Source organism: Grampus griseus (genome assembly GCF_964374135.1).
Source record: "Grampus griseus genome assembly, chromosome: 1".
NCBI classification, from domain to species: domain Eukaryota; kingdom Metazoa; phylum Chordata; class Mammalia; order Artiodactyla; family Delphinidae; genus Grampus; species Grampus griseus.
The window spans coordinates 29,673,893-29,689,408 of NC_139017.1; the positions used below are offsets into that span (position 1 = coordinate 29,673,893).

Here is a 15,516-nt window from a genome sequence, read left to right on the forward strand (position 1 = left end):
TATAAATGAGGTTATTGAGGTTCAAATAAGTTAAAAAAACATGCTCAAGACTCTTGGACAATGAATAAGTGGCAGGCATGATCTAGAATTCCCTTGCAAATGTATTCCTTTATTTATATTCTCTCATAGTGAAAAGCACAGCCACGTATATAGTTCCCCCAAACTGAGCCTGGTGTCTGCTGCTCTAATGCTTTTCTTCTAGATCTTTGGATGATTTGCTCTTCACCTCACTCAGATCTCTGATCACGTTATCTCCTCAGAGCAGTCTCTCGTGACCATCCTGTCAAGATTACTGCCTCCCATCACTCTTTATCCCATAATGCTCCTTCATCTCCATCACCTACTCACCTAAGTCTGTATTGTTCATTTGATTATTTGCTCTCCCACTAGAATATGACTCCAGGAGAGGAGAGAGTTAGTCTTTTTTGTATACCATTATATCATTTCTTGGAACAGTTTTCGATCTATAATAGGCATACATTAAATATTGTTGAGAATGAAAAAATGAACCTTAGATTCCTCTCTTTCCTTTATTTCTCTCATCCAGTAGGTCACCAGTTCTTGTAAATTATACGAGAATCTGTTCTCTTTCCATCCTTACTTTCACTGGTTCAGTTCAAACCCCCATCATTTCTTTTCTAAACTATTGCCATATCTTCCCAATTGGTCTCCTCTTTTCAACTTGCCTTTCCCCAATCCATTCCCCACTTTGCTGCTAGGGTAATCTGTCAAAAACACGAATTTTATCACTTTTCTTTCTAAAGTATTCAATGGCTTCCTGTAGCCGTCAGGTTAAAATTCCAACTTTTTATCATGGTATGCAGGTCTCTTCATGTTTTGCTTATCCAGTCTCATCTTTCCCAACTCTTTCTCTCTGTTCCGATCATATTGAACCACTTACAGTTTCTAGAATTCACCATCTTCTTCTTCACTTCTGTGCCTTTATAAATGTCATTTCTTTAATGTGACTATTTATCAACTCTACTCTCCTGCAACTGCTTTACCTGGCTAACTCTTACCAGTTCTTCAAAACTCAGTATGCATGACATTCCTTTTCAGGAAGCTTACCTCAATTTTTATCCACACCCCCATCCTACCTTAAGATGCTCTGAGAACTCTCTTCTGCTCCCATACAACTCTCTTAAATCGATATCATAACACTTATCACCCTCTCTGGGAATCTATTTCCTTTCTCCCTCATTAGACATGAGAGCAAAGACCTAGTCTTATGCATCTTTAAATTTCCAACATGTAATACAGTGCTTTAAACAAAGTAACTAACCAATAAGTATTTGCTAAAAAAAAAAAAAAAAAAAGTGAATATTCAGCCTCCTGCTCTAGAGCTTCTTCTGGAGTCATCTATGTAGTTTTGTTCAAATTATAGGACTATCAGAAAGAGATTGTTGAATACAAAAAAACCAACAAGCTTAGTGTCTTGGAAAGACACATCCTTAAACATAATTAAAATGCAATAAGTACAAAGACTGAAGCATGAAAAGGGTACCTAACGCAGCTGGGGAAGAGGTTGCTGGGAGAGGTCAGGAAAATTTCCTAGAGTTGGTATCACTTGATCCTTAAAGGATTTACGGGGTCAGTTATATCTCAAAAAACTGGAAACAATTTTAAAAATAAAAAACTTCCCTCTTCTCAAAAAAAGAAAAAAACCCCACAGGATTATGGAAGTTGAGGTAGAAGAACTAAGAGGAAGAGTGGAGAGAGTATTTCAGGCACTGAACATGTACAAAGTCCCAACATGCAGTATCCAGGGATCAGCAAGAAGTTCAGAGTAACAGGATAACAGGAACCTAAGAACAAGGTAGTAAAGAGCAGTGAAGTGGATGAAGTGGAGAGGTTAACAGGAACCAGATAATGGGAGTGCTGTGGCAGGTGATGGAGAAATGTGAAGGACATTGAGATGGTTGGATATCATCCTTACAAGAATAGTTTGGGAGAGTATTGGGACAAGAGGGTAGTTGGAGAGAAGAGCCTAGGACAATAGAGATACAGAATATAAAATAAATTCAACAAGAAGTTTTAAGGCAATATAGACAAATTGGTGACTGACGATTTTTAGGGGTTGAGGGAAAAAGGAGTCATGTGGGGTTGCTAAATTTCTGCCTAGATGATTTGATGCATCATGGTGCCACCAAGAAAAATTTTAAATTCTATAAAGGGCATAGATTAAAAAGTGGGGGAAGTGAAGTGAAATTTAAGGGGCTATGAGATATCCAGGTGGACATAGTGAGTAGGTATACGTACGTCCAACATTCAAGATAGCTTGGGTTTTCATTAGTATACAGGTATTAATATGTTGGAGAAGAGGAACATAACCCAAGAATTGAGTAGAAAGTGACAATTAAGGTTGGCTAAGGACAAAACTCTGCAGAATACCACCGCAAAAAGAGCAGACACAAAAAGAGGAATCACAAGGGAAAAGGTCAGACAGTAAGATACCGGGAGAAAACTCTGGCTTCCCAAAAGCCAAGAGAATAGAGTTTTAGGATGGGTGAGATCAGAAATGCTGAATGCTTCAAGTTTAATTTCCTTTGGTCTGACAATGTAGACATCATTGGCCAATTTGAGAGTCTTTTCCGTAGAGTAGTAGCTGGGAGGCTATATGAGAGAGGATTTTAGAGGGAATGAGTAATGTCAAGATAGTGGGGATAGTGAATGTAGAGTACTCTTTCCAGAAGAGGTGTAGTATGATAGATCAAAGGACACTAAAAGTCAAGAAAAGCGTTATTCAGATCACAAGAGACTTGAGCATTTTAGGTTGAAAATGAGAGAGTGGGAGAAACTGAGGTAGCAAGATCCTGGAGAAGAAGTTAAGTGCAGGGTCGCCAATGGAAGGTGTGTTACCAACCTCTGAAACAAAAAGAAAAGACTTAAGGCTGGGTGTGGATATAGAAAATTCTGAAAAGATCTGGGGTGTTGGGGAATTACTCCTGAGGCCACAGGGTTTTTTTTGTTTTGTTTTTTGTTTTGATCATATGGAAGGACAGGACATCGGTGGAGGGTGAAAGGAGTTGAAGTTTGGAATAGTCACTGAGAGGAATAAGAGGGGGTTAATCAAAGGTATGTAAAAGGATTGGGAGACTGGGCTAAGGGCTCTGCTGAGCAAAAGGGTTGGGATTTTGCTGATCGATATGTTGGACAGATAGGAGTATAAATCAAGGAAGAATGCTGGTGAGATACAAACTCAGATGATTAACTTGGGATCCAGTCAGGTAGGAAGGGAAGAAAGTCAAGGAAAGGGCTGATAAAATTCAATCTACTGAGAGATAAAGGTATCAGAGACCTCAGCAACATCACTGAGTCGGTATAGTGCGAGTTGGAGTGTTCAAAAGCTGATATGGTGAGACGTGGAGGTCTGAGAGAAGGATACTGGAACGTAGCGCCTGTCAATATTGTGCAGATCAATTTTTGATTTCTATTTTGTAATATTAGATTGACAATAGGCAACTAAACATACCAATGTAAAGACAGTCTTTAAGAAGGAAAAAAAAAGCCACTTCATTCATCCAAAAGCCACCTAGGCACGTTTATTGTGTTTGCTTTAAACTTTCTTGTGTAATGAAATCACTGGCAAGTTACTTTACATAGTCTCCTATATAAGACTTCTGGTTCTTATCTCTATGGGCTTGCTGGAGGACCATTATTTAGCACTTCCCTTTCTGAACTCCTATTATGTCTATAATCCTAAACCAGTCAACTGGCCTTTAACTTGCTCTTCTTTGCAATGCAAATTATCCTAAGTAGTAGTGTGCTGATAAACGTTTAACATTCATTGAGCTGGGGACAGGAAAGTAGAGATGGTAGTGTGCCATCGCTTTACAACATTTGCTGTTTTCCATGGTACAAATATTTCTCTCATGGCTGATTTCAAACCAGCAAAGGGACATCTCTTAACGTGGAGTTAGGAAAAGATACAGAGTTGCACACCATTATATAGCACTGTGTTCTTCAGGACATAAAACCCTCAAGAACATAGGTAATAGTAAAATGTAGTAAATATATAAGAAGTAATGAGTTTTGAGTATTTACTGCCTTGTTTTCAATATAATTGATTTGTGAGCTTATTTTAATCATGGCAGAGTTTAACAATAAGTCGGCCAAATTCCAGACATGAGCTGGCTGCACCATACTGCTGATTTTATGTCTATATTTCTTGTCTTCCCACTTAGATTTTAAGCATTTTAAGACAGGGGCCACGACTTAAACATATTTGTATTGTCCACAGTTCTTAACACATTCTGACTTAGTAAATATTTGTTGAATAATTGATACAGTTCTGGATTAATGGCTGAACTACGTTACCTTATACAGCTTTCTGGTTGCCATATAAACTGTTAGAATTACCCTGGTAAGTGTACTGGTAGTATTTGTTCTGTGGAAGTCATGGTTGTATGTTTGTATATCTTGCAAATAAAAATCCTTTCTCTGGATGTTGAAGCAGAATATATTTTTTCTATACCACCACGAGGACATATTATATTTGTATATGTTTTCACAATGTTTCCTTATGATTATGACTGTATCATGAATTGCCAACATAGTATAAAATCAAACTGGAAATAAGGTGGCATCTAGTTCTTAATTAAATGTTTCAGAAATGTATTCCTTTAAAATGCCAGAGTATAATCACTAGCTAGTTAATTATGTCACAAAAACATAGAAATGATATTTGTGGTGTCAGATGTGGTGTCAAGAAATGAAATTGTTTTTAAGGTACTGAAGAAAATTTTTAAATCATCTCTCACTGTAATATGTTTTACACCAAGATAAACATTTTCACCTTTTTCTACGTAAGGGGAAATATGTGTTTTTCCTGAAGACTACAGCTTCCAGGAAAACTTAAGGTAGTCAGTCATCTGACTGACTGTGATATTCTCATCTTTCATTAAATTTCTGTTATTCCATTGCTTAAATTAAAAGCCTTGGAATTTAAAGAAATTCTAGCTCTGTATGTGCAAAGGCTATCTTTTGTTTTCCATTTTTTTGTGAATTTCACTAAAACTTCAAGAGGACCTAGGAGGTATCTATCACTTGTGTTTTGTTAGGGGGTCATATTTGTCTCTCTACTATTTTTCCCAGAACTTTTTAAAGTTGTACCCTAAATGCAAAGAGAAAAAGAAAGCAAGACACTGTCTCATTTCAACTCACTGATTCTTTAAACAGAAAAACAAATTCAGAAGAAAATGATTACAATTGAGAAAGTAAGTTTTAAGAATGGAATTGAATCACTAGGTAAGGGTTTTGCAGTTTTAAGTTTTTACCCATAGTGTTTTGTTGTATTTTATCCCATTTTTTCAGTTTTGATATATAATCGTAAGATGTTGAAACTGTATAACATGAGTTGATATATATACACATTGTGAAAGGATGCCCCTTAATCAACACATTCATCATCTCACATGTTTTTTTTTTTTTTTTGGTGTGAACATTTACATTCTACTTTCTTAGCAAATTTCAATTATACAATACAGTGTTAACTATAGTCACTACGTTTTACATTAGATCCTCAGACATTTTATAGGTTTTATAAAAACCTATATGAAAGTTTACCAAACTTTTATGAACCTTTCCCTATGGAAAGGGAACCCTTTCCCTGGTGATGACTGTTCTACACTTTGTTTCTATGAGTTCTACTTTTTTTTGGATTTCACATATAAGTGATACCATGCAGTATTTGTCTTTCTCTGTCTGGTTTATTTCACTTAGCATAATGCCCTCCAGTTTCATCCTTAAAACAAAGTTTAAAGAAGATCTTTCGCTTCTTGTTGCAGCAAATCGGATTCTAATTTGTGGCTCAGTGCATTTTTTAATAGACAATTTTTTAAAAGCAGTTTTAGGTTCACAGAAAAATTGAGTGGAAATTACAGAGATTTTCCGTATGCTCCTGCCCTCCCACACATGCATAGCTTCCCCCATTATCTACATCTCTCACCAGAGTGGTACAATTGTTAGAATTGATGAACCTACACATTGACACATAATAATCGCACAAAGTCCACAGTTTACATTAGGGTTCACTCTTGGTGCTGTACATTCTGTGGGTTTGGACAAATGTATAATGACATGTGTCCACCATTATAGTATCATACAGAGTATTTTCAAGGCCCTAAAAATCCTCTGCGCCCTGCCTATTCAACCCTCCCTCCCCCTGCATCCCAGCAATCACTGATTTTTAATTGCCTATCCACAGTTTTGCCTTTTCCAGAACGTCATATAGTTAGAACCATGCAGTATGTAACCTTTTCAGATTGGCTTCTTTTACTTTGTAATATGCATTTAAGGTTCCTCCATGTCTTTTCATGGATAGCTTATTTCTTTTTAGTGCTTTTAGTGCTTTTTAGTGCTGGATCATATGGCAAGTATGTTTAGTTTTGTGAGAAACCGCCAAACTGTCTTCCAAGGTGGCTGTACCCACTTTGCATTCCCTCCAGCACTGAATGAGAGTTCCTATTGTTCCACATTCTTGTCAGCATTTGAGGTTGTCAGCGTTTTGGATTTTGGACATTCTAGTAGGTGTGTAATGATATCTCATTGTGATTTTAGTTTCCACTTCTCTAATGATGTAGAATGTGAAACATCTTTTCATATACTTATTGCCATCTGTATACCTTCTTTGGTGATGTGTCTGCTCATATCTTTTGCCCATTTTTTTAATCAGGTTGTTTGTTTTAGTGTTGAGTTTTAAGAGTTGTTTGTATATTTCCGATGACTGCCCTTTATCAGATATGTGTTTTGCAAATATTTTCTCCTAGTCTATGGCTTGTCTTTTTGTTCTCTTGACAGTGTCTTTTTCAGAGCAGAGTTTTTAATTTGAACGAAGTCCAGTTTATCAATGATTTCTCTCATGGAGTGGTATCTTAAAAGTCATTGCCAAACCCAATATCATATTTTCTTCCAGTTTTACAGCTTTGTATTTTATCTTTGGGTCTATGATCCATTTTGAGTTGTTTTCCTGTAACTGGTATAATGTCTGTGTCTAGATTGAGAGTTTTTATCAGGAATGGGTGCTGGATTTTGTCAAGTGCTTTTTCTGCATCTGTTGATGTGATCATGTGATTTCCTTCTTCTTTAGCCTTCCCTAAAGCAAGGACCCCAAGTTCCCTAAAGCAAGGACCCTAAAGCTTCCCTTTAGCTCCCTTGTGCCAACTTGGGGTCCTTGCTGCCATCACCAGCCCCAGGCATCCATTAATCTACTTTCTATTTCTATAAACTTTTCTGGGCATTTCCAACAAATGGGATTATTCAATATGCAGTGTTTTGTGTCTGGCTTCTGTCACTTAGCATAATGTTTTTGAGGTTTATCCATGCTGTAGAATGTATCTCTCTTAAAAAAATATAACAGCTGTTTTATAGTTACTATATATTCGTATACCCTTGCTATATATCAGTATAACTATTAATAAATATTTAACTAGGTAGAAAATAAGACTACACACTATTCAAACTCATCTGTCTATAAGAAAGCCATTTGGTGTATTTATTACACATGGAATATGATGGTTGTTCTACAGATACTCACAGGCTATTGTCTAGTCAATTGACCTGTAAGAATGATTTTTAAAGTATAAAGTTTTACCAATAGAACACTATTTGGAAAATATAGCTACACCAATATTGATTTACTTTAATAGAATATAGCAATAAAAAACAAAGGAGCAAAACTGCTTCTAGGAGGACATATCATGTTCAGATTTGCATGAGTAACTTCAACTTCCTCCTGAAAATCTAATTAATCTTGTTGAACAAATGGAATACTTAACATCTGAGATGTCTAAAAACCAGTTTAAAAGCTCCAAGGCTGCCATGGGTTTCAGGAAAACACCTGAAAGTCACAGAATGTTTATGCATATAAACAATTGTACTTACAAATTATCCTCAAGTCTCTTCAAGGATTCCAAAACTAATGAATGAACACTGTCTGCAGAGCAGGATCCAAAGCAATTTAGGGCTGAAATGTATCTAATTTTCATAACCCAGTCATTATGTAGCTTCCTTTTAACACTGAGAATTACAAGAAAAAAAGGGGGTTATGTTAGACTCACAAACACATCATGTTGAGTTTCTCTTTGGTATTTCACTTTTACTTTAACCAAATCGCAGCTCTGAGCTGTGGTAAAGCCTACATGTGTAACACTATCCTATGCATTATACTTTCAATTGTTTAACTATATGATCGTCATCATATTTTAAATGAAAAAATAAAAGTTTATCATCAGATTTTGAGCTATAGATTCAGAATTAGAGGAATAATCTAGAAGAAACCCAATCCAATATTGACATGATCATCCTTACCCTACTGAAAAAATTCTGATCATGCAAATGGAGGACTGTGTTTTATATTGTTTTTTATCTTGTATGAGTCAATTCATTTTCATATTTCCCATGAATACATTCAAAACTGAAGAACTAGGAAGTTTCTAACCCAGATCACTGGTAAAGCTGAGGCTAGGACAGCCTTCAAAGTCTTTGTCAAAGGCTTGCTCATCAGTACACAGGACATTTGAGGGAGAGGTTTAGCACTAGAGGCCAAAACTGCCATAAAATTCTTCTTGTCTTAACCTGGAAGAAGCCATCTTCATAGTATTTTATTTACTCATATTTTATAGTGTATTTGTTTCCTCGTCCACAAACACTTATTGAGCACTTATTGTATCCCAGGTACCAAGGACATAAAGATGATTAAGGTAAAATCCTTATCACCAAGTTCCTTAGATTGTAGTTGAGAAATAGACATATTTATAACTCAAGGCAGGAAAGTTTGACAATATTGGATTAAACAGAGTGGGAGTCGGGGGAGATTTCTTTTTTCCATGCCAGATTGTGTTAAATTTTGAACTCTGGATACTGGCTAGTTCTTTCTTTAATTTCTACAATGTTTTGCTTCAACACTCGGCTTATATATATATATATATACACTTTAGTCTCAAATAATTTGTCATGTATATAATGATCAGCTGCATGATTAAATCATCTACAAAAGAACCAGTATGAATTAGCATTCATTTAACTGTACTCACATTCTTCAAATTCCCCCAATCTCATTTCTAATATATCTGTCTAATGGAAGCAGAGATGGAAAACAGGCCATGGAATTTTCTGACATGTGATGCACATCTCAGTAAAGAGAAGATTCATGTCTCAGCATCTATTCTAAGAGCCTATCATAAATGGAATAAAGTGCTTGATAGTAAATAGAGCAGCACATCACATACTGGGAAACTCCCACATCAGAGTTTAATACTTTGGTGGAACTAAGTAATACTGCTAATATATGAAGGATGGAAAATGGAGCCAGATAAACATTGTGTCATTCTTAGGGTTTCAGCAATGGGCTAGTCTTAATTCCGTTGTAGCAATAGATGTAATGAGCTTTGAATTACATATTCTATCTCTGGAATAAAATATTTGCTATATTAATAACAAAATATAATCCTGTATTTTTCAAAGTTTTTTTCTTATTCTAAAAGGAAAATTTTGTTTGTACAAAATTTAGGAAGTAGAAAACCATAGAGAAGAAAAGAAAAATCACTTCTCTGAAGTTCCAAAGAGAATCATCATTAACATTTTGGGATATTTACATTCAATATTTTTCTTTCTAAGTAGAAATACACAGACATACAAATGGACACATATACATACTGGCACGTATACATAAATAAAACTGGATTCAAGGTACATAAAAAAATAAGAAGTCTTTTACTTAATATTATATTATGAACATTTTCCATATTATTAAATATCTTTCAAAATATAATTTAATGGAGATGTATGGCATTCTCTAATATGGTTATACTATGATTTACTGAATGCCCTTAATGCCTTAAATATTTTTTAGGACTCTGACAAAAAATGAAATTTACATATAAATGTATTACACATGTATGGACATATTTATAAAATATGTAATTATATTTGTAGAATTTATATTATATCACACATTTATATAATACCTGAATTATTTATTTAAATGATTACTTATTTAAGTTAATCATTCCCCTATTGTTGGACACTAGATATTTTATTATTAGAAATAATGCTGTGATAATCATACTTATATTTTTAAACACATGGAGATCACAGGTCTCAATGTATAAATGTTTATTAAGACACCTGATGCATCTGCCCAAATTGCTTTCCAGAAGGGATTCAACTCATACTTCCACCACCAGCAGTATGCGAGAATGCCCATCTCACAACATCATACTCATTTTTAATCTGTTCTAATTTTATGTGAGAAGTTGTATATGATTATAAGTTGTACTTCTTTGATTAATAAAAAGGTTGTATTTAGTATAAAACTTGTATTTCTGCTAATAAAAGTAATATATGCCTTACTCTAAAAACTTCAAAAACACTACAATTATAAAGCAGACAATAGAAATCACCCATAACCTCATCAGTTGGAAACTGTTCTTAGCATTCTTGCCTGATGATCAGTTTGAAATGTTTATTGACTGCTGTGTGGGCATGTGAATGAATTAACTGTTCATCGTCTTTGTCAGTTTTTATCTTGAGAAATTATTGTTTTTTAATTGAATTCTAAAACCTATTAAAGATTATTAACCGTCTGTCATATTTGTTATATATATTTATCTCAGTTTGTTATTTACTTTCAAATGTTATCTTTTGATGTGTATAGTCAAATCTATCAAACTTTTTCTTTGAATTCTGTATCCATTGCTTTTATGTTTAGAATTGTCTTCCATATTTAAGTACTAATAAACAGCCATGTATGTCTTTTATATTTTATTCATGATTTAATTTTTCACTGAATTCATTCAAGTACTTATAGATTTTCATTGTCAGTAGCACTTAAAATAGGAATTTCAGTTGCTAATTTTCCTGTCTGTCTTCCCTATTATACCAGAAGTTCCTTGAGGTAAAAAACATTTCTTTTTCAGCTTTGTATTTAAAATCTCTACCATGGGGTCTGGCATATTATTTTCACTACATAAATACTTGAACAATGTCTATATTAAAACAATTGGATTATTCCCGTAATACCCTTACCTTTTAAAGTTCTTTGAGTCTAACACCTGATATTGTAATTTTTTTTTGGATTTTGCCTGCTTGAGTCCAAAGTCATCACTATTTACTGTGAATTTGTTCACAAAACCACCGTCGTCCCCCAAGAGGATGTCATCTTGGCAGAGCTGGTCAGGCAGAGACACTACACACACACAGAGGAGGCAATGATCCATAGGTTTTATGACAAAATAGTTTTCCTAGAAACAGAAGAACACTTTCAATAAGTTATCGTGTTGCTCTAAATATCTAAATATTAAATTTAAATATTGCTCTTATTATTTGGTAAGATTTTACTTTCTGATGTTTCTCATTTTAGATATTCCCACTGTTAAAGGAACTTGAAAGAAACAAAGTTAACTAAGTAGAAGTTAACGAATGAACTTCTCACTTTGAGCCCAACATTGTGCTTTTGGGTGTTTTGTGGGGAAAAAGTGTGAAGTACCTGTCTCTAGCTCAATAAATAATGAGATTTTCTGATGTATTACTGTGAACATTCCTTTCTTGAATTCGTAAGGCAATATTAACAGGAAGCATTAAAAAGTTGAGGTGTTAAAAGACCATTGAAATTAAAATGGATGGTAAATAGGAAAATCTAATATCAAAGTCCCAATTACTTTACAAGGAGAAAAATATCCTAACGTCTACATTTATCCAAAAATATTCAGCAAGCATTTATCAAGCTGACTCTATACTATTGAACTGGGTTCACTAAGCTATATGGCCATTGTTTTCCTGGAGCTTAATTTCTACCTAAGGAGAAGAAAAAAGTATTTAAAAATTTTTAAATTTGTTTTGTTTCCTATAGAATGAGTGAGACTTGAGCATATTTAGAGGTTCATTCAGGCTTTCAACAAATATTTATTGAGCACCTACAACATGGCAAGAACCATTCTAGGCATGGGCTTATGGTGATGAACAAAAATTTCTGACTTTGTGGAGCTACTGTCCTAGTCGGGGGAGACAGATGAATTAAACAGATAATTCCAGATAATGGGATGTGCACTTAAAAACATAAGCCAGAGCGCTGTGATAAAGAGTGACTTAAGAGGTCATTTTGGGACCCATGGTCAGGGAAGGTGACCTTGGATCTGGGACCTGAATTGGTTGAGAGGAAGATTCAGAAGAGGTTGAAAAGAAGGATCCTAGGAGAAGAGATTAATGTCAAAAAAGATAGAAAGGGAAAAGGCTATGGAGTCTTGTCCTGGACAAGGCAGGAGGGGATGGGGGGGTGTCAGATACAGGGAGTGTCAGATATTTTGTCTTTAGAGAGAGGAAGGAAGAAAGAAAGGAAGTAGTGTTGTATTGTTAGTTAAAGCTGTAGGTGGAGGGCTGGAATTTGAAAGAGGACAAGCCTTTCAGACTCAGTATTCTCAGAAACAGGAAGAAGTTCACCTGTCGAAAGGGCAAGGGCTTGAGAAGAATAATGGAATTTGGAATACTTGCCAGGAGTGGGAAAGTGAGTTGGCAAGAATCAGAAAGAGATTGATAAATACCCCTGAGTGCTCAGGTGAGTCTGCAGACCCTGAATTTGTAGTGATGACAAATAGTGTGGCTCTGAGTTTTTCTCTAGCAGTGCTTAGCCACTGCAAAGGAGCAAAGAAGGGCTATAGCATCTATCCGAGATTCAAGTTTTGAAGGACAGAGATTTAAGAGATGATCCATCCAGGAGGTAATGTGAGAAGGGAAAGAGGGAAGAAGCAGGGGTACTGAAGAGTGGAAGAAGATGCTTTCAATGAACTGGAGGCTTCTATGAGATTGAAAAGCAAGAGTGAAAACAGGAGAGAGCGGGAAGGAAAAGAAGTTGTAATCAAACTATATGACATGAGATAGTGACACATCACATAATAAAATACATTAAGCAAACAGCTGCCTTCTTTAAAATCATCTTGGTATAATTAGTTGGCCAATATTGTAGACAAGAATAGGAAGTTTACTATTTTACTGAGACTAGTACGGCACAGAGGAAGGTTAAATTATTTGTTAATCCTACATGTCCTTCAAAGTCAGCCTGCTTCCTGAGGATGTTTTTATAATAACCCCAATGCTTAGTGATCGCTCCTCTCCCTGAGTACCTGTTCTTTTTTACTTTACTTTTTTGCTATACCATTATATTATATATTATGTTTGTTTGTGAGAATCTTCAAGACTGAGTTTTGTTTGAGTGTAGGGAACATGTTCATTACTTCTATATGTCTACAGATGCTCAATAAATATTGTAAATTGGTTAAGTGGTAACATATCACTAACTGAGGAGATTAACATTAACATCTGCCCATTCGATTTTTTGCCAGGATTATGCATTTGATTTTAGTAGTTTTCTTGCCAAATGAAGCTGGACTGAAGAGAAAGGCTTTGAACTGGTTAACATGAGTATAACCAAAAAGATAATACGTGGATTCAGAGAAAGGTATAAAAGAAGAAAGGAACTAATCATTCTCTCTCAAAAACAAAACAAATTAAACATACACTAAATGGAAAGAATGTTCCCTTTTAATTAAGACTCACAGAATATTGATGCTGGACTTGATTATCTTAGTTAAACTCCCTCATTTTATATATGAGGAAACTGATGTTCAATAGAGAAAGTGTGTTGCTCATTTCCTCCCAGTATGGAAAAGACAATCCAATTTCTTTGAGTATCTCTTGGCACAGTACCTGGCTGCTCCCTTGAGCTTTATGATCCCAGACAATAATGGTCCTTTCAGTAGTAGCTACAATTCGTTTCAGCTGAGAGAGGTAATCACAACCTGTAATCCAGGAGGTATCCTGATAGAAAAGCATAGGATTGGCATGTTGTGTTTTGGAGTATATTGTGTTTTGTTTTATCACACAATGTTGGCTACTAAAAGAGCAGATTACTTACATTAAAAGCCCCATTTTGCCCCCTTATTTGCAGAGGAGCCACACAAGGTCTCTTCTTCAATGTCCTGAGAAGAAGCTTCCATCTTTTTCCCTTTCACCCTCAGCCTGAGTTTCTCAGAACCATCATCTGGAGAATGACACAGCTAGAGCCTGGCACAGCTCTCTGGAAGCACACAGCCACTGACCAAGCAGTCCTCTTTATGCACTGTTCTTTTACATGAGAACACTTCTGCACAGGAGCTCAGTGGGACTAGATTTAGGGCACCGATTAAGTGAGTTTTCTGGCCCTGTCCTCATGCTTAAATTTTTTAGCTGGAAAAGACCTTGGTGGTCATCTGGTCAGTGATCAAGTTGAGGTCAGTGAGTCTGCCTTGTGCTTTCCTAAAGTCAACAGATTGGCATGGCTAGGATCCATAATATCTCTGACAACACACTACTTTACGAGAACAATGGCTCCCACTCGTGAGTGTCTTCTGTGCCAGAAACTGCTGCCTGTGTTTCAGGCATGCCCTTGAACCTTCTGTAAAACCCGTTAGGAATTTTAAGAAAGTTTAAGAAATGGAGGCTCAGAGACTCCTCTGCTTGGCACCCTCAGTACATTTCAGTGCATACAAGCAGGGTGAAAGTCAATCCTTCTCCATCTCTCATAAAGCCACGGTGGGATTCTGAGAGCAATTCACCATAGCTTTACAATATCTGCCACAAGATTACTGTTCCAGTTAGCAATATGGATTAAATAAATTACAATATTGCACTCAAGTTCTTTAATGCTGTTTTCAAGTTTAGAATAAAATGTTTTCAAATAATTTTCACTGGCTATTTCCTTGTTCTCACAACATGGGTTTTGTCTGTCTTTCACTTTCCTCAATAGCGAGCACTTAGAAAAACAGGCGAAGATTTTAAATTGAAGCTTCCAAGGAATAGTCAGCTTCCAAGCAATTCTCTACCATCAAATTAACTCAGAAAGCAAGGTCTGTGTCCTCTTTGCTGTTGCTCAAGCTTTAGTTTGGATCCTAGTCAATAAAGATAAAGCTACAGTCTATGAGAACCTCTTATTCTCAGAGTGTATTCAGGCTCTTCATTGAGATTTTGATTAGTTATGGAGGAACCATCATCAATCAGTTTAACTTAATTAGGAATTTTTTTAAAGTACTTACTGTAACATTGGTGCTGGTCTGAACTCTCATCTATAAGAAAAAGGAAGAGAATAATGATCCCCAGCTGGCACTACAATTAAAGATGAAAATGCTGGCTCTAAAGCAACACGATACCTCCTTGGTTAACCTCACTTGTCATTTCTACCTTCTGTTAGTCTCCTTGTTCCTTCTGCCTCTGAAAAATCTAGCTGTAATCTAGCTCTGTAAAATAATGCACTGTTTGCTTTGGGCAAGTTTATGTTTCCGTGGCTTGTCTTTAAGCCTGGTCACTATGCTCTTAGGCTTAAACTTTATTAGTTATTTGTTCCTTCTATTTGCAAACTGCCTCACATTCTTTAGCTATTCAGAGCAACCTTTGATAACAAAAATTGGGACTGCAAAATAATACTAACAGCAATGGCAAGAACGGTAAACAGGTCAATATGGATATAGATTGATACAGAAAAAAAAAACT

The 15,516-nt window shown here is 35.7% G+C and overlaps 1 protein-coding gene across 1 annotated transcript in view; it reads right to left on the reverse strand.

The window, feature by feature from the left end:
- Positions 1-15,516, reverse strand: part of WDR64 (WD repeat domain 64) — a gene marked incomplete at both ends in the record, with an annotated part of 149,248 nt that overhangs the window by 106,272 nt on the left and 27,460 nt on the right. The window contains 4 exons of the mRNA XM_082666678.1: positions 7,882-8,016; positions 11,026-11,240; positions 13,699-13,809; positions 15,063-15,092. Coding sequence (XP_082522804.1) covers positions 7,882-8,016; positions 11,026-11,240; positions 13,699-13,809; positions 15,063-15,092 — 491 coding nt within the window. The remainder of the gene's footprint in view (positions 1-7,881; positions 8,017-11,025; positions 11,241-13,698; positions 13,810-15,062; positions 15,093-15,516) is intronic.